This window comes from Leucoraja erinacea, chromosome 22 (genome assembly GCF_028641065.1).
Source record: "Leucoraja erinacea ecotype New England chromosome 22, Leri_hhj_1, whole genome shotgun sequence".
In the NCBI taxonomy this organism is placed as follows: Eukaryota; Metazoa; Chordata; class Chondrichthyes; order Rajiformes; family Rajidae; genus Leucoraja; species Leucoraja erinaceus.
In genome coordinates, this window is record NC_073398.1 from 34436707 (window position 1) to 34461660 (window position 24954).

A 24954-nucleotide genomic window follows, 5' to 3' on the forward strand; every position below is an offset into this window, starting at 1 on the left:
TCACTTGTCGGCGCAGACTCGGTAGGTCGAAGGGCCTGTTTGTGTGCTGCATCTTTAAACTAAACTAAACAAACTAGCAATAATGCGTTCAGAAACCAGGTTGAAAAGCCGAGAGAAATCCAATACCAACACTCTTTTCCTATAACACCAAAATGCATTAACCACTGAAATCCAACAACCAGGGCTGAATTGTATTTGGACCAAAGGAAAAGAGGCTGAGAATTCCAAGCACAAACAGAGAATGCTGGAAGCACTTTGCAGGTCAAGTGGGCAGAGGAACAAAGGTGACATTTGTCGTCGAGGACCCTTCATCACAACTAAGAGAGTGAGATAATAAATAAAGTTACCGAGTTGGAAAGGGTGGAGGGAACAGAGAGAGAATGTGTAGGGAGGAACTGCAGATGCTGATTTAAACTGAAGATAGACACAAAATGCTGGAGTAACTCAGCGGGACAGACCACATCTCTGGAGAGAAGGAATGGGTGACATTTCGGGTCGAGACCCTTCTTCAGACTTCAGAGAGAGAGAGAGTGCCTGTGATAAGTCTGCAGAGCAAAATAGAAGGCAATTATTAATTTACACACTGGCAATTGACAATAGACAATAGGTGCAGGAGTAGGCTATTCGGCCCTTCGAGCCAGCACCGCCTTTAATGTGATCATGGCTGATCATCCACAATCAGTACCCCGTTCCTGCCTTCTCCCCATATCCCCTGACTCTGCTTTCTTTAGAGCCCTATCTAACTCTCTCTTGAAAAGTATCCAGAGAACCAGCCACCACCGCCCTCTGAGGCAGAGAATTCCACAAACTCACAACTCTCTGTGAGAAAATGTGTTTCCTCATCTCCGTTCTAAATGGCTTACCCCTTATTCTTAAACTGTGGCCCCTGGTACTGGACTCCCCCAACATCGGGAACATGTTTCCTGCCTCTAGTATGTCCAAGCCCTTAATAATCTTATATGTTTCAATAAGATCCCCTGGAAACAGAAGCGCAAAAATAAGCAAATTGGAGAAGAGATAGGTGACATGGCTTGTCCTTGTGAACTTGATTGAGATAAGCTACAAAAGGATCAATCAATTTTGGTTCAGTTTTAGTTTATAGATACACCCATTCACATTGGCGCTTCCCCCACTTTCTCACCCACTCCCTACATACCGGGGGACAATTTACAGAGGTCAAGTCATGTGCAAGTCCAATCATCTTTGGTATGTGGGAGAAAACCGGGTTGGACATTGGTCCGCTGGAAAATGACGCTGATTTGACACTATTCCTTCTCTCCATGGATGCTGCCTCACCCGATGAGTTCCTCCAGCTTTTTTGTCTACCTTAGAGACATGGATAAGGTAGACAGTTACAAACATTTCCACAGGATGGATAAATCAAATACTAGAGGGCATTACTTTAAGGTGAGAGGGGCAAAGTTTAAAGGAAATGTGCAAGGCATGTTTTTTTTTTACACAGAGGGTGGTGAGCGCCTGGAACGCGCTGCTGGGGGCGTGGTGGATGAGACAGAGAGAATAGTGGCATATAAGAGATCACCCTGCAACCCCCCGTGTTCTAGAGATATGATACAACTATTGTATTCCTAACTCTCTCTCTAGCTTCCTTCTCTTCTTCTTTTTCTTCTTCTTCTTCTTCTTGCGTGTGGCGTGCACAGCCTAAAGCTGTAGGACAACTTGTTCTATTTGATCTTATTTGATTGTGCACGCCGGGGTTGATTGCATTCGTCGAAACAGGGCGGACCACGTGAAGGTTGCAATCTCCCACCTCCCTCTCTAGCTTATACAATACAATGACTCTGAAGAAGGGTCTCGACCCGAAACGTCAACCATTCCTTCTCCCCATAGATGCTGCCTGTCCCGCTGAGTTACTCCAGCATTTTGTGTCTATCTTCGTATCTACAGTTCCTTCCCACGCCACATGTCACGACTAAATTGTTGATCGAGAGCAAGTGCAAAGGATACATTTCCAGCCTCATGATTGGTAATGAACATGGCCATGGAATGAAGAATATCTTACACTCTGATGAATGCAGCCCCAGATCAGATTTTAGGCGAAATGAGAATATCACAATGATATTGGAACTTAAGACAACCCTGTTGCTCTGTCGCTGTTAACTCTCCAGCACCATCTGCTGTGTTTAATGGAAGCAGTGAAGACAACATTTCTGGCCTTTTGTCACCCTCACCATCTCACGTCCATTTAAATGGTCTCAAGAGTCTTTCCATCAAATGCACAGATGTGGATTCATCTGGATATCTGATGACAATCTGTAATTCAATTAAATGACCCGTGCTCATCAAAGTACATATTTCACAATATTCTTTTACCTCAGATCCAGATCGGCAGTAAACTGAGGAACCATTGTCAGACGTAGCACGATATATAAAAACCAAAGGCCACAGCATTTTGTAATGATAGATATTCACACAATTCAAAAATGTAACAAGATTACCTCATTATATTCCTGTAAATAAAGCTATGTGATTTAGGGATTGAAGATATTGATGTAAAGAATCTTAAATCTCTGGATTTTAACTTAAAAGCTACATTGCAGTCAATGGATTCATGTGTATGTAAGCCATCATTTCCTACAATTATTTTATTAAAGCAGAACCTGTTTAACACTTTGAAAAAATGAATACCCTCCTGATCTCCAAATCTACACAACTATGACACAGTTGCAATTCGTCCAAGTCTAATCTAATTTCACTGAAAGTGAAGGTAGACAGAAATGCTGGAGAAACTCAGCGGGTGAGGCAACATCCATGGAGTGAAGGAAATAGGCAACGTCTCGGGTCGAGACCCTTCTTCAGACGATGATGTGGGGTGGGGGGGGGGGGGGGGGGGGGGGGGGGGCGGGAGGAAGAAAGGAAGAGGTGGAGCCAGAGGGCTGAGGGAGAGCTGAGAAGGAGAGGAGGAAGTAAGGACTACCTGAAATTAGAGAATGTTCATACCGCTGGGCTGCAAACTGCCCAAGCAAAATATGAGGTGCTGCTCCTCCAATTTCTGGTGGTCCTCACTCTGGCCATGGAGGAGGCCCACAACATAAAGATCGGATTCGGAATGGGAGGGGGAGTTGAAGTGCTGGGCCACCGGGAGATCAGGTTGGTTAAAGCGGACCGAGCGGAGGTGTTCGGCGACGCATTCGCCAAGCCTGCGCTTGGTTCTTGGTTTCTTGGTCTCACCGATGTAGAGCAGCTGACATCCAGAGCAGCGGATGTAATAGATGAGGTCGGAGGAGGTGCAGGTGAACCTCTGCCGCACCTGGAAAGACTGCTTGGGTCCTTGAATGGAGTCAAGGGGGGAGGTAAAGCGACAAATGTAGCATTTCTTGCGGTTGCAAGGGGAAGCACCCGGAGAGAGGGTGATTAGGGACGAACTGACCATGAATTTACTGAAAGTGTGATCTAATTGCCCTTAACTTTTCTGCCTTGCATAGATCTATCAAACTTCAACACACATAGTCACGGCCTAATGGTCAATGAGTTGATGCTCTTGAGCATTCATATCAACAATAGCCTACTTGCCTTCAGGTAGCAGAACAAAGTGGAGAACTCTCAGTTAAACTCATTCTACTTAACGCAAGTGGAGTGGCTGATCATACATAAGGAAGCAAGGTCGACACAAAATGCTGGAGTAACTCTGGAGAGAAGGAATGAGTGACGTTTTGGGTCAAGACCTTTCCTCAGACTGAGAGTCAGGGGAGAAGGAAATGAGATATGGAAGGGAAACACAGAGGGGAAGCAGAAAGAGGGGGTGTTGCAGAACACTCGGAGAGCAAGTTAAAGAGAATCACACTACCATGGCTAATAATATTTTAGAATGGGCTTGACAGATGAAGTATCCAATTCACATTTATTTAAAAATAATATTGGATAATTGTCAGAAATGTACCTAACATTTCAGTTATCATGAGGAGACACAAAGAAACTGCCGATGCTGGAATCTTGAATAAAACCCTGAAGTAAAACCCCTGTCCCACGGTACGAGTTCATTCCAAGAGCTCTCCAGAGTTTGCCCTGATTCGAACTCGGAGATTTACGGTAATGGGCGCTCATCGGTACTCGGGGCTCTCGTGGACATTTCTCATCATGTTGAAAAATCTTCACGAGTCTTCCCGTGCTTACCTGCCGTTAGCGAGTCTTCCCGAGTACCTGCCGTTAGCGCTAAGAGACGTCCCCGAGATCCGACGTACCCGCTACGTTCATTCTCCGTGCTTACCACGAGTTTTTGTTTTATTTTTAACTCGGGAGAGCTCTTGGAATGAACTCATACCGTGGGACAGGGATTTTACTCAGCAGGTCGGGCAGCATCCGTGGAAGGAATGGACTGGCAATGTCTTGGGTCGGGAACCTTCTCTGTGGAGGGGAAGACCTGAGCCAAAATGTTGCATGTCCATTCCCTCCGCACATGATGCCTGACCCACTAAGTTTCACCAGCATTTTGTGATTTATTTCAGTTATCAACATTTGGAAATCTGAATTATTCACTCACCTCACTCACCTCACATGGGAACAACATAGTTACAAGAATAGATGTTGTAGTCATAGAATGTGGAAACAGGCCCTTCGGCCCAACTTGCCCACACCAATCAACATGTCCCAACTACACTAGTCCCACCTGTCTGCATTTGGCCCATATCCCTCTAAACCTGTCCTATCCATGTACCTGTCTAAACGTTTCTTAAATGTTGCAATAGTACCAGCCTCAACGACCTCCTCTGGCAGCTCGTTCCATACACTCACCACCCTTTATGTGAAAAATAGGTTCCTATTAAATCTTCCCCCCTCACTTTAAACCTATGTCCTCTGGTTCTTGATTCCCCTGATCGATGCCTCTCATGATTTTGTACAGAAACAAGATGTTATTTTCTGTCACAAAAACATTTGTCCAGCTGCAACGCAATCTCACCGCAAGCCACATCTTCTTGTCCCCACCCCTGTCGGGCTTTCTTCATGAAACGCACCCTCTGTGACTCCATGGTCAGCTTGTAGCCACCTCTCCCTGGCTCGTTCCCCTGCAACCGCTGGAGCTGCCCCCTCAACCACCGTCCACAGCCCCAAACAGCCCTTCCTGGTGATACAAAGATTCACGTGCACCTCCAACCTCCTCCACTGCATTCTGTGCTCCTGATGTGACCTTCTCTGCATCGGTGATACCAAGCTCAGGCTAGGTGACTGAAGAAGGACCCTGACTCCAACCCAAAATGCCGTTTATTCGCTTTAACAGATGCTGTCTAATCTGCTAAGTTCCTCTAGCAGTTTATCTTTTGCTCAAGATTCCGGCACCTGCAATCTCTTACTACATTTCAGACTGGCTGCCACTTCTCAACCTCTAGCGACTGTTTCCATCTTCACACTCTCCTCCGCCCACCTGGCTCCATCTGTGCTCCAGTGCCACGTAGGTTAGAAACATAGAAACATAGAAAACAGGTGCAGGAGTAGGCCATTCGGCCCTTCGAGCCTGCACCGCCATTCGATATGATCAAGGCTGATCATCCAACTCAGTATCCCATCCCTGCCTTCTCCCCATACCCCCTGATCCCTTTAGCCACAAGGGCCACATCTAACTCCCTCTTAAATATAGCTAACGAACTGGCCTCAACTACCTTCTGTGGCAGAGAATTCCACAGATTCACCACTCTCTGTGTAAAAAATTATTTTCTCATCTCGGTCTTCACAAGGGTAATTCCCGGGATGGCGGGACTGTCGTATGCTGAGAGAATGGAGCGGCTGGGCTTGTACACTCTGGAGTTTAGAAGGATGAGAGGGATCTTATTGAAACATATAAGATTATTAAGGGTTTGGACACGCTAGAGGCAGGAAACATGTTCCCGATGTTGGGGGAGCCCAGAACCAGCGGCCACACAGTTTAAGAATAAGGGGTAAGCCATTTAGAATGGAGACGAGGAAACATTTTTTCTCACAGAGAGTTGTGAGTCTGTGGAATTCTCTGCCTCAGAGGGCGGTGGAGGCCGGTTCTCTGGATACTTTCAAGGGAGAGCTAGATAGGGCTCTTAAAGATAGCGGAGTCAGGAGATATGGGGAGAAGGCAGGAACGGGGTACTGATTGGGGATGACCAGCCATGATCACATTGAATGGTGGTGCTGGCTCGAAGGGCTGAATGGCCTACTCCTGCACCTATTGTCTAGAGTCTTTTTTAAAAAAAATTTGTCATCCTAACAGCCGCCTCTCTCCTATACCCATCTATCATTTGCCAAGCTTTGGCCTCCACCACTCTTTTCCAGCTTTTCCAGCTTTTCCTCCCCCCCCCCCACACTATAATCAGTCCGAAGAAAGGTCCTGACTCGAAACGCCGCCTGTCCATTCCCTCCAAAGATGCTGCAAGACCCGCTGAGTTACTCCAACACTTTGTTTAAGAAGGAACTGCAGATGCTGGAAAAATCGAAGGTGGACAAAAGTGCTGGAGAAACTCAGCGGGTGCAGCAGCATCTGTGGAGCGAAGGAAATAGGCAACGTTTCAGGTCGAAACCCTTTGGGTTTCGACCCGAAACGTTACCTATTTCCTTTAGGTTTCGGGACGAAACGTTGCCTATTTCCTTCTCTCCATAGATGCTGCTGCACCCGCTGAGTTTCTCAAGCACTTTTGTCTACTCCAACACTTTGGGTTTTGCTCAAGATTCCAGCATCCTCAGCTCCTTGTGTCTCCATTTCAAGTCACTGATTATTTGAATTCCTGAAGAAACTTAGTTGCATATTAAACAAAAGTGATGCAATTGCAATAACCTACCTAAAAGAATAATAATTCTATTCTTGTTATACACCAGGAAAGTTCAAATAATTAATTTAAAAATGTCCAAATTTCACCTACAAGTGAAGGTCTCACTCCTTTCTGGACTTAAAGAGTAAATTAAAAAAAAGTATTTCTGCTTAATGCAGGGTTATGGTCTGAACGCAGGTATATGGGACTAGGGGAGAATACGTGTTCGGCACGGACTAGAAGGGTCGAGATAGCCTGTTTCCGTGCTGTCATTGTTATATGGTTAACCCTCAAATGCATTTTTTTTTTTTAAGTTGCCTAAAGGTTTGCTGAACAGATAAAGCCTAAACTCCTGGCCAGTCATCGGTAAAGCAGCCTCATTATACATCTGCAAAACATAATTGACTGTTTCAATGTCAATGGAGTCTGCTCCGGGCTCCCGACATGACAAGCAGTGAGGGCAACTTAAGTTCCTTCAGAGCTGCCTTCTGCCTAGCTGTGAGGCAATTCATGCTGAAAAATGGCCCAGAATTTCCACAAAACTTCTGTCAGTTCCATCTGACAACTAATCCTGATTGTGCTCTTAACTTGCCTCCTCATGGGGCCAGTGGTGAAACCAAATCACCTGCAATTTTCCAGCAATTACATGGGAAAATCTTCTCACTGCACCTCCGCCACCATTGTAGAGAGGACTGATTATGTGGGAACGGTGTGGGCTTTCTTTCTTTCTTCCTTTCCTAAAAGTTATTTTAAAAAGTTTTAATGCTGTGATTTTCACCAGTTTTTGAATGTTTGTGTAAGGCCTTTTGTGGATAACGCTTGTTCCTTCCCTCCAGGCAAAATAATTTACCATCACTTGGTCAGGTCGGATATAGTTTCGCTGGGGAAGTTCGCACTGGGAAGTTCATTCAAGGTTACGAGAGGATTCTGCAATAACTTGCAGTGAGTTGTTCGAGGGAAATTTGCACCAAGCTTTTTTTAAAAAAAGGTTATTCATTGTGCAGTTTCTCACTTTACTTTACATTTGCACAGTATAGAAACATAGAACATAGGTGCAGGAGTAGGCCATTCGGCCCTTTGAGCTTGCACCGCCATTCAATTCATTCATGGCTGATCATACAACTCAGTATCCCATCCCTGCCTTCTCTCCATACTTCCTGATCCCTTTAGCCACAAGGGCCACATCTAACTCCCTCTTAAATATAGCCAATGAACTGGCTTCAACTACCTTCTGTGGCAGAGAATTCCACAGATTCACCACTCTCTGTGTAAAAAATGATTTTCTCATCTCGGCCCTAAAAGACTTCCCTCTTATCCTTAAACTGTGACCCCTAGATTCAGATTCAGATTCAATTTTAATTGTCATTGTCAGTGTACAGTAGAGAGACAACAAAATGCATTAGAGACAACGAAATGTTCAACGGAAGATTGGTCAACGGAAGAGACAACGGAAGTTCTGGACTTCCCTAACATTGGGAATAATCTCCCTGCATCTAGCCTGTCCAACCCCTTAGCATAGCTGAGACACTTGTATAGGAAAGAACCGCAGATGCTGGTCTATACTGATGATAGACATAAAGTGCTTCAGTAACTCAGCAGGTCTGGATCAGTAACTCATCTCTGGCAAAAAGGGATGGGGTAACGTTTTAAGTTGGATGCATTTGAAGAAGGTTTCTGACCCAAAACATCATCCTTTTTTTTTGTCAAGAGATGCTGCCTGACCCGCTGAGATACTCCAGTACTTTGTGTCTAGCTGAGACACTTTATTTGTATCACTGATACATTCCAAAATCCCTATTTTAATTATTTCACCGGAAATTATATCTTACAGACAGCACATCAGACGAGAAAAAAGCAAGTGACACAAGGAACTGCAGACACTGGAATCTTGAGCAAAAGATATCAAGTACTGTGATTTTTAATGCGATAATTCAATTGCAGGGATCAAATGAGTTAAACAACAAGAAGTTCAACTGATCACGAATAGTTGAAACAGCTTTTGATTTTCTCTCTGACACCATTGAGGATTCATTTGCTATTTTGGTAAGTGGAGATTCTAGGTGCTCTCCAAGTCTTAAAATTGACATTGTGATTTTCAAAGAGTCCGAAGATACCTCTTTGTCAACATAATGTGCTGCTAATAGCAAGGTTATGGGACGTGCCCAGCAGACTAGACCTCACCGATCGCACAAGAAAGACTGGACGGCATGGTGGTGGCGCAGCTGGTAGAGCTGCTGCCTCACAGCACCAGAGAGCTGCAAGTTCAATCTTATCAATGGGTGCTGCCTTTATGGCGTTTGCATGTTCTGCTGTGACCACGTGGGTTTCCTCCAGGTGCTCCGGTTTCCTCCCACATCCCAGAGATATGTGGGTTTGTAGGTTAATGGGACGCTGTAAAATCACTCCTAATGCGTAGAGAGTGGATGAGAAAGTGAATGGGCGATCGCTGGTTGGCGTGGACTCAGTGGGCCATGGGACTATTTCCATGCTGCATCTCTAAACTGAACTGAACCGTAGACACAACATGCTGGAGTAACTCAGCGGGTCAGGCAGCATCTCTGGAGAAAATGAATAGGCGACTTTTCACATCGGAACCCTTTACTCCGACCCAAAACGTCACCTATTCCTTTTCTCCAGAGATGCTGCCTGACCCGCTGAGTTACTCCAGCATTTTGTGTCTATCTTTGGTATAAACCAGCATCTGCAGTTCCTTCCGACACATAAATTGAACTGAAGTCTTGTGGTTCGAGTGAAAATGTGTTAGTGGGATTGCTCAACGGCTCCTCACAGTTATCCAGCTCTGGGCAGGCAATATGCACAGGAAAAACTTGAAAGAGGCTTATTCTGGGCTTCTGGCAGCAATTCCCAACTGATGGGTCAAATTTGACTGGAGCAGAATAAACAGACTGCACAGCTCCTCCACAGGAAGTTCCCAACAAAATAGAGGCTAGATTTATGCAAAATTGCAAAAAAAGAAACGATTTTACATAAAACTGTCAGAGCAAATAGGATTACATTAGTAAATGTTAACAGTGTTTATAAAGTTAACAAGAAATTGCCTGTCACTGAAGTACTATTTACTTTTACTATCTGGGTCCCTTGTGGTTTTATGCATTTCAATTAAATTTTACTCCATCTACATTTCACGCTGCCTCGGGAAAGCAGCCAACATAATCAAGGGCCTTTTTCCACCCCGGTCATTCCCTGTGCTCCCTGCTCCCGTCAAGGCAGACTTTACTAAAGATTAAAAGCGCACACCAGCAGACTCAGGCACAGCTTCTTCCCCTCTGTTATCAGACTTCTGAACGGTCCTTCCATAACTTTAGTCTTTAGATTTAGACTTTAGTGCGGAAACAGGCTCCTCGGCCCACGTGAGGCCGCGCCGACCAGCGATCACCCCGTACTCTGGCACTATCCGACACACGAGGGACAATTTTACCAAAGCCAATAAACCTACAAAGCTGTACGTTTTTTGAATGTGGGAGGAAAGCGGAGCACCCGGAGGAAACCCAAATGGTCACGGGGAGAACGTACAAACTCCGAACCGACAGCACCCGGAGTCAAGATCAAACCCGGGTCTCTGGCGCTGTAAGGCAGCAACTCTACCGCTACGCCACCATGCCACCTAAGCTAGGGTACTGCCAAGCTAAGCTAGCTGTCTGAATCACCTCTACCTCACTGCGGACATTGGACTTCGCCTCTGGAACAGATGCGTTACAATGCTGATAACTATTTTTTGCACTCTGCATCTTTTCCTTCACTCAACCTATTGTACATGAATTTGACTTGATTGTACTTCTGTATAATATTATCTAATTTGATTGGATCACGTGCAGGACGAAGCCTTTCACTGGACCTCAGTACACATGACAATAATAAACTTAACCCTAAAACCTCATCGACAGAGAAATGCTGAGTACTGTCAAGGAGGCTATCATAAGGATGCTTTGAATAGTAAATTTTAAAAGATGTAATAACGTTTAAATATAAAGACCAAGTTTGGCCACTGTTTCTTCGCTATCTGTGGAATTCAGAGGGCGGTTCTCTGGATGCTTTCAAGAGAGAGCTAGATAGGGCTCTTATGGATAGCGGAGTCAGGGGGTATGGGGAGAAGGCAGGAACGGGGTACTGATTGTGGATGATCAGCCATGATCACATTGAATGTCGGGCCGGCTGGCTCGAAGGGCCGAATGGCCTACTCCTGCACCTATTGTCTATTGTCTATCTGCAATCTTACAGCATGTTTTCACGTAGATCAGAAAACTTCAAGCAGATCGTGTGGAGGCAGCAAAGGAGTTTACTGGACATTCTGCATTGATTCTGAAGGTCACAGGTTCAAATCCATTATGACAAACTGTGGCATTACATGCAATAAATCTGGTCATTTGTAACAGAAAAATAAAATGACCATGAATGCTGTCAGAGAGTTGTAGAAACACAACTGGTTCAATAATATCCCTTTGAGTCGGGAAACTGCCACTCATTCATACCTAACCCGTCTATAAACAAATCCAGTCCCGCACGACAAATTGTCTCTTAATCCCTTCAAGGATTGACAATAAATCATCCCCTGTCAGCGTCGCCACATCCCAAGAGTAAATAAAATAAAGTACAAAAATAAATTACGTTGAAGTGCATGACCCTTGCTGCGGCAAAGACAGGCCAGCCAACGTGACATGTGGTAACAGCCGCAGGATTTAAACATTCACCTGGGAAGACTGTTTAAAGTCTCATTTGAAGATTGGCATGTCTTTCAATGAGGTGCTTCCTATATATTATACTGGAGAACGAACCAAGACTGTGTACTCAAGTTCTGGAACGTGTCTTACAGCCATAATCTCCTGAATCAATAAGTAAGAGAGCTCTCAAATGAGGCAAATTAGTATAACATTATTTTGAGAGCATACAGTGCCCTCCATAATGTTTGGGACAAAGACCCATCATTTATTTATGTACTCCACAATTTGAGATTTGTAATAGAAAAAAATCACATGTGGTTAAAGTGCACGTTGTCAGATTTTAATAAAGGCCTCTGCCAGGCCTGTATTGCAGCCATCTTTACCTTATGCTTGTTTTGGGGGCTAGTCCCCTTCAGTTTTCTCTTTAGCATATAAAAGGCATGCTCAATTGGGTTCAGATCGGGTGATTAACTTGGCCACTCAAGAATTGACCATTTTTTAGCTTTGAAAAACTCCTTTGGTGCTTTTGCAGTATATTTGGGATCATGTTCTTGCTGTAGATGAACCGCCGGCCAATGAGTTTTGAGGCATTTGTTTGAACTTGAGCAGATAGGATGTGTCTATACACCAGAATTCATTATGGTACTACCATCAGCAGTTGTATCATCAATGAAGATAAGTGAGCCAGTACCTTCAGCAGCCATACATGCCCAGGCCATAACACTGTGTTTCACAGATGAAGTGGTATGCTTTGGATCTTGGGCAGTTCCTTCTCTCGTACTTACTTTGCTCTTGCCATCACTCTGATATGTTTTATCTGTCGGACAGGTGATTGTGGATTTTTCTTTATTATACAGAGAATTCTTCTGTCATCAGCTGTGGAGGTCATCCTTGGCCTGCCAGTCCCATTGCAATTAGTAAGCTCACCAGTGCTCGCTTTCTTCTTAATGATGTTCCAAACAGTTGATTTTGGTAAGCCTAAGGTTTGGCCGATGTCTCTAACAGTTTTATTCTTGTTTCTCAGTCTCATAATGGCTTCTTTGACATTCATTGGCACAACTTTGGTCCTCATGTTGATAAACAGCAATAAATGTTTCCAAAGGTGATGGAAAGACTGGAGGAAAGACTAGGTGCTGAGAGCTCTCTTATACCTGCATTAAGGAGGCATTTAAACACCCCTGAGCAATTACAAACACCCGTGAAGCCATGTGTCCCAAACATTATGGTGCCCTGAAATGGGGAGACTATGTAATTTCTATATGGTGAAACACAAATGTATAAAAATGACCTTAAATAAAATCTGACAATGTGCACTTTAACCACATGTGATTTTTTTCTATTACAAATTTCAAATTGTGGTGTACAGAGGCAAATAAATAAATGATGGGTCTTTGTCCCAAACATTATGGAGGGCACTGTATGTCAATCAACATAGAAGATAATTATAAATTGGATAATTTACCAGTGTAAAAGGTATACCTGCCTATTTAAAAATATGCACAAGAATTTATAGGCATATATACATATACACACATACAAGTGGGTGTATCTGTGTGCATGTGTATATCATTATTTAAAATATATGGGTGTTTCCATAAAGTTGTGAAACTGAAGGTCTCCAAACTTCCGGGTTATTTTCCTGTTTTTTATGTAATATTCCCATTATTTCATATCCTGTATTTTAAGTGGTATAGATTATGGTGTATAGCCAAGATAATGAGATGAAGTAAAAATAAATAAAACTGTTTTACAACGAAAAATATCTGATATGTCCCTGTGTTTTCTTTCCTTTTTTGTGACAATTTTCAAGCAGGATTTCATCAAATCCTTAGGCTAATTTATACCAGAAAGATTACATTAATTTTCACAATTAAATAACTCTATCAAGGCCGAATTCTGATTATGCTTATGATTGTTATGATTTATCATCCGATGAGATGGTTTTCTGATGCCCCGGGTTTTTGCAGCAGAGCGTGAGTAGCGATGTTTTCTTGGTCACGTGTGAAATAAGTGAATTAAAAGCAGAGTAACCTTTTTTATATTTATTGTTTCTTTTTTATTGTATATATTTTATGTTTAAGCTTTCCATTAAAAAAACTTAATAATGAATAGAACTTAAAATAATGAAATAAAAATCTAGTTTGCTCACCTATTTCACCGATGTCTCATTCTGTAGCCCTTCCCGTTGTCTAACGGTGTCAATGCTATAACTTTTTTTTATTACATACAACGCGATTTCTAACGACCCTGCCGTGAACTACGGGCCTCGTGGTGGGTTGCGTGCCGACATTCGTAAAGCAGCTTAGAAATCAGTATTTTTTTAAAATCGGAAGTATTACATTTTGGTCGATTTTGATCACAAATTCACTCAATAGGATCATCGGTAGGCCCATTTTTAATGCTGTGGTATTTCAGGATGATTCAATAAGTTTCGAATTTGGCCACTCAACTCACAGTATATCACCCATATATAAATATATTTCAAACTAAAAATCTATATAAATATATTAAAAATAAATATCTATAAAAATAAATGTTCTTAAAATAAATATATATATTAATATATATTTTTGATTTTTAGTTATTTATTTTAAAAGTGCTGGATGCATATTTACCTGTAACATATCACATATGTTCCCCAATATTCTCTCTCGCTGACCCCCCCCCCCCCCCCCCCCCCCCCCCCCCAGGTTGGGGTATAGGGCCCAACGGGTCCCACTTGGTCTAGTTCTCCTTAAAACCAACTTCTTTCACTGTCTTTGGTCATCTGTCCTCCCATCCCCTTGTGTGGCCAGCCCAGTTGAAGAACAGCATTCGCTAACACTCCTGCAATATGTTATCTAGAAGGCTTGGTATGTTACAGAAAGGTACAGGTGGTTTTAATTGAAGAGACATGTTCACGCATTTTTCCTCAACCAACGATGTGTGATGTAATACAGGCCTCACCTTCTTGTGACGAGATGAGAGGTGGCAGGTATTCTGGAATATACTCCTTCTCCTCACCAAGTCTCTTGGCTCCAGGCTGTGGGAACTGGAGCACGTTGTTTTTGCTGACAGGGAAAGCTGGGATTTGATGTGCAAACCCGATGGGCTCAAGGTTGTGAATATAGTCTTCCAGCTCTGAAAGGCTGATTCCCATTAGTTTAAAGGCCTGACCTAAATCATCCAAGACGGGATCCGTACGACCATCTGGGAAAGGAGGAGGAAAGGTTAATGGCTAAATGCAGCTTTCTTAACAAAAATCAAAACAGTTTTAAGGTACAATATTCATGTAGCTTTTGTAACTTTCATTCAGCTCTCTGTGACAGGTCGTGTTTGCTAGAGGGGACATTAGGTGGAGCTTCTGCCCAGGAAGATAGACACAAAATCAAATGGTAGTGGAACTCAGCGCGTCAGGCAGCATCTCTGGAGAAAAGAAAATCTCACACTCAGTCTGAAAAAGGATCTATCCGAAATGTCACCTATTCCATTTCGGGTCGAGACCCTTCTTCTGACCAGTCTGAAGGAGGGAATTGACCCGAAACATCACCCATTCCTTCTATCCAGGGATGCTGCCTGACCCACTGAATTGCTCCAGCATTTTGTATCTATCTTCGGTGTAAACCTGCATCTGCAGTTCCTTCCTACACATCTCCTCTGCCCAGGAACCCTGGTGCTAGGTGAGAAAATGGTGGCGAGTAATGCATATTATCTCTCACTTGTATATAAATAATGAATAGATGTGAATAGTAATTCAGAAGATTGATTTTGATATTAAGGTGACCTTAATCAACTCACATGCACATTAAATGCCATACTACATAACTGCAGGTTTATACGTTAATTGGCGGAGATAATAAATTGCAAATTGTCCCAAGCGAGCAGGACAGTGTTAGTGTACGGGAATCGCTGGTTGGCACGGACTCGGTGGGCTGAAAGATCTGTTTCCGTGCTGTATCTCTAAAGCCTAATGCAAATCAAAACAAAAGCCCAAACCCCCTACTGCAACAAGACTGTTCATAGTTCAAAGTTTAGTTTTTAAGAAGGAACTACAGATGCTGGAAAATCGAAGGTAGACAAAAGTACTGGAGAAACTCAGCGGGTGCAGCAGCATCTATGGAGCGAAGGAAATAGGCAACGTTTCGAGCCGAAACCCTTTTTCAGACTGATGTAGGGTGGGGGGGGGGGGGTAGAAGAAAGGAGAAAGGAAGAGGAGAAGCAGCCAGAGGATTGAGGGAGAGCTGAGGAGGGGGAGGAACTCAACCTTCTGACTCCTCCTCTTCCTTTCTCCTTTCTTCTCCCCGCCCCCCACATCAGTCTGAAGAAGGGTTTTGGCCTGAAACGTTGCCTATTTCCTTCGCTCCATAGATGCTGCCACACCTGCTGAGTTTCTCCAGTACTTTTGTCTACCTTCAAAGTTTAGTTGGTGTTCATAGTGTTCAATAGCCTGATGGTTGTGGGGAAGAGGCTGTTCATAAACCTGAAAGTCACAGATTTCAGTCTCTTGTGCCTTCCCGGTGGCAGGAGTGAAATGAGAGCGTGGCTAGGGTGGTGTGGGTCTCTGATGAGGCTGGCTGCCTTTAGGAGGCAGTATCTCCTGGAGATCCCATCGATGGTGGGGAGGTGAGTACGCGTGACTGTACATTAATCACGGAAAGTAAGCATGCAGGTACAGCTGGCAGTGAAGATAGCTAATGGCACGTTGTCCTTCATTGCGAGAGGTTTTGAGTTTAGGAGGCCCGACTGCAGTTGTACAGGGCCCTGGTGAGACCGCACCTGGAGTATTGTGTGCAATTTTGGTCTCCTAATTTGAGGCAGGACATTATTGCTATTGAGGGAGTGCAGCGTCGGTTCACCTGGTTAATTCCCAGGATGGCGGGACTGACATGCGATGAAAGGATGGGTCGACTGGGATTGGATTCACTGGAATTTGGAAGATGTGAGGGAACCTTATAGAAACATATAAAATTCTTTAAGGATTGGACAGGCTAGATGCAGGAAAAATGTTCTCAATGGTGGGGTAGTCCAGAACCACGGGTCACAGTTTAAGAATAAGGGGTAGGCCATTTAGTACTGAGATGAGGAAAACCCTTTTGACCCGGAGAGTTGTGAATCTGTGGAATTTTCTGCCACAAAAGGCATTTGGAGGCCAATTCACTGGATGTTTTCAAGAGAGAGTTAGATTTAGCTCTTAGGGCTAAAGGAATCAAGGGATATGGGGAAAAAGCAGGAACGGGGTACTGATTTTAGATGATCAGCCGTGATCATCTTGAATGGCGGTGCTGAAACGGGCTTTTTTCCCGACCTGGTCCTGAATTATATTTGTTGGAGTGCAAGATGTTGCCAAAGAATCGTTCCTATGGCCGTTCTGTGTGTTTTAAAAAATAATTCACCCGACAAGTTAATCGCTGGTACACAAAAATGCTGGAGAAACTCAGCGGGTGCAGCAGCATCTATAGAGCGAATGAAATGGGTAACGTTTCGGGCCAAAACCCTTCTTCGGCCCGAAACGTTACACATTTCCTTCACTCCATAGATGCTGCCGCACCGGCTGAGTTTCTCCAGCATTTTTGTGTACCTTCGATTTTCCAGCATCTGCAGTTCCTTCTTGAACAAGTTAATCGCTGGAGTCATTTTAAAACCAGCTTCTGAAGCCGTCAATGCCGACAACTGGAACGGATTTTATGGAGGACCAGGTAAAATAAAGTAGTTTATTTTTATGTATAAAAGTGTTTCTTAAGATGTATTTAATTCACATTTTAAGTTGCGAAACGGTGATTTTTCCCCCGGAAGAACCGGCAGTGTATTTACTGCCGATATGGGGGTATAAATTCACCGCATTCTGAACATTCCAAATGGTCCCGTTCCAGAAAATCCCACTCGCAAGCTGATTTAAATGGCCATTAATTTACAGGTATTAAACATTAAATTCCTTCCATTTGGCCTATAAACCCATGACAATGAGATTTTAAAATTATGTTATATTGTGAATTCTTGTGTGAATGTTATTTGGACACTTAGGCTATTTAAAAATGTTAATCTATTCTTAAGAAATGGATAGATGCTTAGATCTAGTAATTGAATTTTGTAATTAGCTACAATTAGGTAACTAACTAATTATATGCTTTAATTTCAAGTCATCTAAGTAAGATTGTTTCATATTTGTTTTAGAATGCTTCAATCTATAATACCTGAACATTTCTTTCAGTTCTTTTAAATTTTAAGAAAGTTATCGGCTTTTAAATGTTCTCGATCACAGCTTTTGTGTTAAGTCAACGAAAAAGCAATAGGGAACAAGATGCCAATTTCCGAGTATGAAAATGGCCATAACTTTTTTAATACTGAAGATATGAAAGTGAATTAGATGTCAAATTAAACTTCGTGTTATGCTTTATCTGATGGGATAAATTAAAGACTTGATTTTAAAATCTCAAAATGTTGTAACATTGCTAAAGAAGGGTCTCAATCGGAACCATCACCCATTCCTTCTCTCCAGTGATGCTGGCTATCCTGCTGAGTTACTCCAGGTTTTTGTGTCTATCTTCGGTTTAAACCAGCATCTGCAGTTCCTTCCTACACATTAGCAATCCAGTGTTCTACTGATAGCAATTCCAGCTCTAAGGAAAAGTGCACTACCAACTAAAGATCACTGAGCGACTATCCTTGGAATAAGATATTTGCCTTGGACTGTCTTTGATCGGACTTTACCTTGCACTAAATGTTATTTCCTTTATCATGCATCTGTATACTGTGAATGGCTCAACTGTAATCATGTATAGTCTTTCCGCTGACTGGTTAGCACGCAACAAAAGAGTGAGCAGTTTGGATAGACAATAGTTGGACTTTAAGCGGATGGATTTTAGTGTGAGGCTGAACCATCTCCATCATATTATAGACAAAAGTGCTGGAGAAACTCAGCGGGTGTAGCAGCATCCATGGAGTGAAGGAAATAAGCAACGTTTCGGGCCGAAACCCGAGGGGTTTCTTCAGCACTTTTGTCTACCTTTGATTTTCCAGCATCTGCTGTTCCTTCTTAAACATGTCCATCATATTTACTTAAGTGCGCATACCTTGGACAAATGGACACAGAAATGAGTGGTCACAAGAAGAAAATGACCAGACAGAAGGAACCGCAGATGCTGAAATCTTAAATCTGAAACAAAGTGCTGGAGGAAGCCAGCGGGTCAAGTGGCACATGTGGAGGGAACGGACAGGCAGTGTTTCGGGTCGAGACTCTTCTACATACACTGACTCTAAGAAGAGGTTCTGGTTAACCTCTAGAGGTTAATCTCTAATTAAGAGGTTAATGATGTCCTCTCATTTCAAGGAGGACCACCCCAACAAAAGCAAAGGAGAATTGCAAGAAAGAACTGCAGGTACTGGTTTAAATCGAAGGTAGATACACAATTCTGGAGTAACTCAGCGGGACAAGCGACATCTCTGGAGAGAAGGAATGGGTGACGTTGCGGGTCGAGATAGAATGTAGTCGGAGACACTAAGACTGATGGGAGAATTGGGGAGGGGATAGAGAGGGAAAGCAAGGGCTATTTGAAGTTGGAGAAGTCAATGTTCATACCGCTGGGGTGTAAACTACTCAAGTAAAATATAGTGCTGGCCTCCAATTGGCGCTGGGCCTCACTCTGACAATGGAGGAGGCCCAGGACAGAAAGGACAGATTGGGAATGGGAGGGGGAGTTGAAGTGCTGAGCCACCGGGAGATCAGCATGGTTAAGACGGACTGAGCGGAGGTGTTCAGCGAAACGATCGCCGAGACTGCGCTTGGTCTCGCCGATGTAGAGAAGTTGACACCTGGAACAGCGGATACAGTAGATGAGGTTGGAGGAGGTGCAAGTGAACCTCTGCCTGACCTGGAAAGACTGTACGGGTCCTTCGATGGAGTCGGGGGGGGGGAGGTAAAGGGACAGGTGTTGCAGAGGTGAGGCAATGCTTGTGCAAATAGCTATAAATTCTCAGTGTCTATCTGCACTGATTTAGTCTTCAGCAGCACAACATGCCAGCAGACTACATACATTTATTTCACTGTGAGGATGATTTATTGCATATTTGACACAAGTATTTCAAGGAACATTCTTTGTGTCAAAATGACAACAACTACAATATTATGGATATGCTAATATTTACCAAATCCCGTTGGACTGAATCCCCAACACTGGAAAAACGAATAAAAATCCGCTTTTTACCCATGGTGAGACAAAGTGTCTCGAACTGTTTTTCAGGACAACAGTATTTCATAAATATAGGATACCTTTACTGAATAGCACAACTAGTTTTTTTATTTCTGTGGTCCAAATAAATCACATTAATGACACTACTGACACAGAAATCTTTAGTGCATAGGTTTTACACATACCCACACATTTTGCTCCAAATCTAATTTAGCTCATTAGCTCCAAATCTAATTATCTGATTAACCCAAACGTCAGGTAATCCAGCAAAATGGTTAACTCAATTACCATGAACAGAAAACAGAGGAACACAGTGGGTCAGGCAACGTTGAATGAGGGCATTTTGACTGGGACCCTTCTTGAGTAAGGGTCCTGACCCAAAATATCATCCATCCATTCCTTCTTTACAAATTGCCTGACCTGCTGAGTTCATATTTCGTTTGGGCAGTGGTATGAATATTGACTTCTCTAACTGAAAGTAACCCTTGCTTTCTCTCTCTCTCCCTCCATCTCTCCCCTTTTCCAGTTCTCCGCTCAGTCTGTCTGCCCCCCAATTACATTTAATCCCTGTTTGCTTTTGTCGTCCACCATCCGCTAGCAAACAAGGATCTATTTTACGTTTTCCTTGAACTTTATCTCTTTTAATGCCTTGTTTTCACACCTTACACTTTCTTATCTCTGTCTCCCTCTTCCCTGGCTCACAGTCTCGCCAAAGGGTCTTGACCCGAAACATCACCCATTCCTTCTATCTAGAGATGCTGCCTGTCCCGCTGAGTTACTCCAGCGTTTTGTGCCTATCTTTGAGTTCATCCAGCAGTTTGTTTTTTGCTCTAGATTCCAGCATTGGCGATCTCTTGTATCTCCTCAGTTACCATGAAGCTTAATTAATCGTTAAACAGACCAATGCATTAACTTCACTAACTGCCAGACATTTCCCACCAACATCGTTCTGCTAATGGTATTTGTTATGCTCACCATTTTTGAAAAGGACTAGTTATTTCAGACAGAAGAAGACAGGTGGCACATTGGTAGAGTTGCTGCCTTACAGCTCCAGGGACCCAGGTGTCTCTCTGTACGGAGTTTGTACGTTCTCCCCGTAACCTGCATGGGTTTTCTCCGAGATCTTCAGTTTCCTCCCCCACTCCATAGGTTTGTAGGTTAATTGGCTTTTTATAAATGTAAATTGTCTCTAGTGTGCGTAAGATAATGTTAATGTACGGAGATCGCTGGTCGGTTCGGTGGGCCGAAGGTCCTATTTCAGTGCTATACCTCCAAACTAAACTAAAAGACATATTAGATCAACTGTTCACACTGGTTGTTATCCCACTTTCTCATTGACTCCCTAGTGAGCAACTAGGAGCAACTTATGTACGTACAAATCCGCACGCCTTTGGGATGTAGGAAGAAACCGGAGCACCTGGAAGAAACCCACGCGGTCACAGGTAGAACGTGCAAATGGTGGGCCAGTGGGCATGTTTCTATGCTGTGTTTCTCAATTAACCAATTACAAATATCACAAACCATTCGTAAAATGGTTTGTTACGTATTAACAAACGTAATATAGTTATTAACATAAAAGTTAATAAACTTTTACATTATTAACTTTTGATAAAGGTTTAGGTTGGACAAGTCTGAAGTAAACCAGAGGGCATATAACACTCAATGTCTCAAATGTTGCGCAATCATTGTAGTACTAAAAAAACCCAGTGCCGCCAGAATTAATCTCAAAAACTGTTACATGTAATTTAGATAGCGCGTTACATTTTATTCTTGCATCGCAGAATATAGCTGGAGTAAACCTACACTTGACAATGCAATCTCATATCACATATTTATGGCCCTGTTCAAACATAATATAGACACATGCTGGTACGATTCACAGGTATATCCCAATAATCACATTATAACAGCTTGACGGGTGAATAAATATGGTTTGCATTCATTAATGCTGCATTACAGTAAATGTCACCTATAAATATTGGAAAATCACATTACACGTGAAGCTGCATGTGATACTCACACACACATACACACTGCTTGTGTTTATGACTGAGATTCATCAAACTCTGTCAACACTCTTTGAGTGAAAGTTGATTGGCATCATAATATTTTGAAACGTGTGTTACAAGCAGATAACAAGAAACTATTTTCACCAATTGAAAAGCACAGAACCGGAGGGCATGGCCCAAAATCTAAAGCCAGGTTTTTTGGAATTTACTTTAGAGAGACACCACAGAAATAAGCCCTTCGGCCCATCAAGTCCACATTGACCATCGATCACTAGACACCAGCCTGAAGAAGGGTCTCAACCCGAAACATCACCTGTTCCTTCTCTCCAGACACTGCCTGACCCGCTGAGTTACTCCAGCGTTTTGTGTCTAACTTCGGTTTAAACAAACATCTGCAGTTCCTTTCTACACACTCATTCACACTAGTTGCTTGTTCGTAGGAAACAAATGGTGAAAGGCTAGGGTGAGCATTAGTGCTTTTAGATTTTTAACTAGTTGAATTTATTTATAAATTTGAAATTTGTTTTTTCATCTTAATGCTACTTTTAATACTTTTAATGTTTCTGAATTATATTCCAGGCTTTTGACAAATTTGAGTTTTCATACCAGAAAAATGGCTGCCAACATTAAATATATTGAATGAATTGTTTGATTGAAAGATACAGCCTAGAAATAAGCCCTTTGGCCCACTGAGTCCACTATGACAATTGATCACCCATATGCACTAGTTCTATGTTATTCTACTTTATCATCCACTCCCTACACACTAGGGGCAATTTACAAAGGGGCAATTAACCTACAAACTCGCAAATCTTTAGGATATGGGAGGAAACCGGAGCACCCGGAGGAAATCCATACATTTACAGGGAAAAAGTGCAAACTCCACACAGATAGCACCCGAGGTTAGGGTCAAACCCAACTGTGCAGCACTGGAAGAGTGGAATAGGAAACACTTATACATATTTAGCACAAATATGCTGGAGTAACTCAGTGGGTTTTAGAAGGAAAAAAAAAAATGCAAACACAGAGCACCCGGAGGTATAATCCATACAAATTTACAGGGAGGTAAAGTGCAAACTCCACACAGATAGCACCCGAGGTTAGGGTCAAACCCAACTGTGCAGCACTGGAAGAGTGGAATGAGGAAACACTTATACATAGTGGAGAGACACAATATGCTGTAGTAACTCAGTGGGTCAGACAGCATCCCAGAAGAAAAGGAATATCTATGAAGTCCAAAGAAGGGTCTCGACCCGAAATGTCACCTATTCTTTCTCTCCAGAGATGCTGCCTGACCCACTAAGTTACTCCAGCATTTTGTGTCTATCTTCGGTGTGAATCTGCAGTTCCTACCTACAAACTTCTACAAAGTAGGAGGTAAAATGTTTAAATTATCTTCCTCAAGCAATTGCTTAGCTCATTTAAAAATTGAGATATTTTATAAACAAACATATTAAAGATATTGAGTATGAGTTTAGTTTAGTGTCACGAATACCAAGGTACAGTGCAAAGCCTTTGTTGCGAGCTAACCAGTAAGCAGAAAGACTATACATGATTAATACATGATACTGGGTTAAGTAACAGCTCCAACAGCCTTGTTGAATGGCCAATATTTCTATATTTGTTCACCCAGTATATCTATTCCTTTAGCTCAGCACAGAATCACAAATAAGAGATTCTATTTCTCTTGCAATTTCATGAAGTGCTGAAGGGAAACGTTGGAGGAGTATGCTGACAATCTTATGGGTTTAGTTTAGGTTCAAGTTTATTATTGTCATGTGTACCGAGGTATAGTGAAAAGTTTTAGTTTTGCATACTATCCAAGCAGATCAGATAATACAATGCGTAAATACAATTAAGTCAATCTCAAGTACAATAGGCAGAGGAAAGAGGAAGCTCAAAGGGGAAGGAAGTTACACTACAGTTTTCAGTATTGTAGTAAATCAGTTCCAGAGACAATGTCCAATGTCCACAATGAGGTAGAGGTGAATCAGACAGTACCCTAGCTCATGGAAAGTCTGATCACTGAAGGGAAGAAACTATTCCTGAGTATGGTGGTGCGTGCTTTTCAAGATTTTGTACCTTTTGCCCGATTGGAACAGGGAGAAGCAATGAGACTGGGGTGGGACAAGCTTGTGCCTCCATTAGGAAAGGGTAGTGGTTGGAGTGGGGAAGAGAGACATCAGAAGGGTTGCCAGCAACGATTGACACGAAATGCTGGAATAACTGAATGGGGCAGGCAGCATCGCTGGAGAGAAGGAATGGGTGACAGCGGGCGGAGTAGACTTGATGGACTGAATGGCCTAATTCTGTTCCTATCATCTTATGACCTTACGGGTCGAGGTCGCGCCTATAAACATCACCCATTCCTTCTCTCCAGAGTTGCTACCTGTCCCGCTGAGTTACTCTAGCATTTTGTGTCTATCGTCAGTGTAAACCAGCATCTGCCGTTCCTTCCTACACATATAGGGTTGTCAGCACAGGGGTGCGGGGCAACAAACACAGTGATGGGGAGCAAACCAGTATATAGTGATGAGTTAATTGTCATTGCGTGAGTATGGCATTTGATGGATTTATGTCGTGGCTGCTGATGAGTGCCGCTGGCTATTGATGGGTGCTGCTAGGTACTGATCGGTGTTCCTGTCCACTGATGGGTGTCTGTGGGCATAGATGTGGGCAAATGGAGAGGGGGAAGAACAGGAAGGAGGAGGAATCCTGCTGCAGGCCCCTGAAAACCAGGACCACCAGGTTCAAGAACAGCTCCTTCCCCACAACCATCAGGCTCTTGGACACTGCCCAGCACAACCTCAACTATGAACTATCGACTGTCTTTGGTTGAAATAAGGACTTTGGGTGCTGGATGCTGATGAGGTATGGACGATGAGGGGTGAGTGTTGATGAGGGACTGGGTGCTAATGGGTGTGGATGTGTGCTGATGGGGCAAGAATGATGAGGGATGGGGCGAGGATGAAGAGGGGTGGGTGTTGACGTGGGACTGGGTGCTGATAGTGAAGGACAGAGGGAGGGTGAAGGAATTGCTGGGTGTTGATGGTTGTTTGGTGCTGATGGCTGTTGCTGGGTGCTACTGGATGTGGTGGGTGCTGCTGGCTGCTGATGGTTCTTGCTGGGTGCTGGTGAGAGCTCCTATGTACTGATGGGTGCTTCTGGGTATTGATCGGTGCTACTCAATGCTGATAGGTACTGCTGGGTACTGATGCCTGTTTCTAGGCTCTGATGGGTGCTGCTGGTAAGTGCTGCTGGCTATTGATGGGTGCTGCTAGGTACTGATGGGTGTTCCTGTCCACTAATGTGTGTTGCTTGATGTCTCTGGACACCGATGGGTGCTGATGGCTGTCTGCGGACATTAATGGATGCT

The 24954-nt window shown here is 43.3% G+C and overlaps 1 protein-coding gene across 1 annotated transcript in view; it reads right to left on the minus strand.

The window, feature by feature from the left end:
* Positions 1-24954, minus strand: part of taf3 (TAF3 RNA polymerase II, TATA box binding protein (TBP)-associated facto) — a 175323-nt gene that overhangs the window by 149150 nt on the left and 1219 nt on the right. The window contains exon 2 of the mRNA XM_055653432.1: positions 14351-14593. Coding sequence (XP_055509407.1) covers positions 14351-14593 — 243 coding nt within the window. The remainder of the gene's footprint in view (positions 1-14350; positions 14594-24954) is intronic.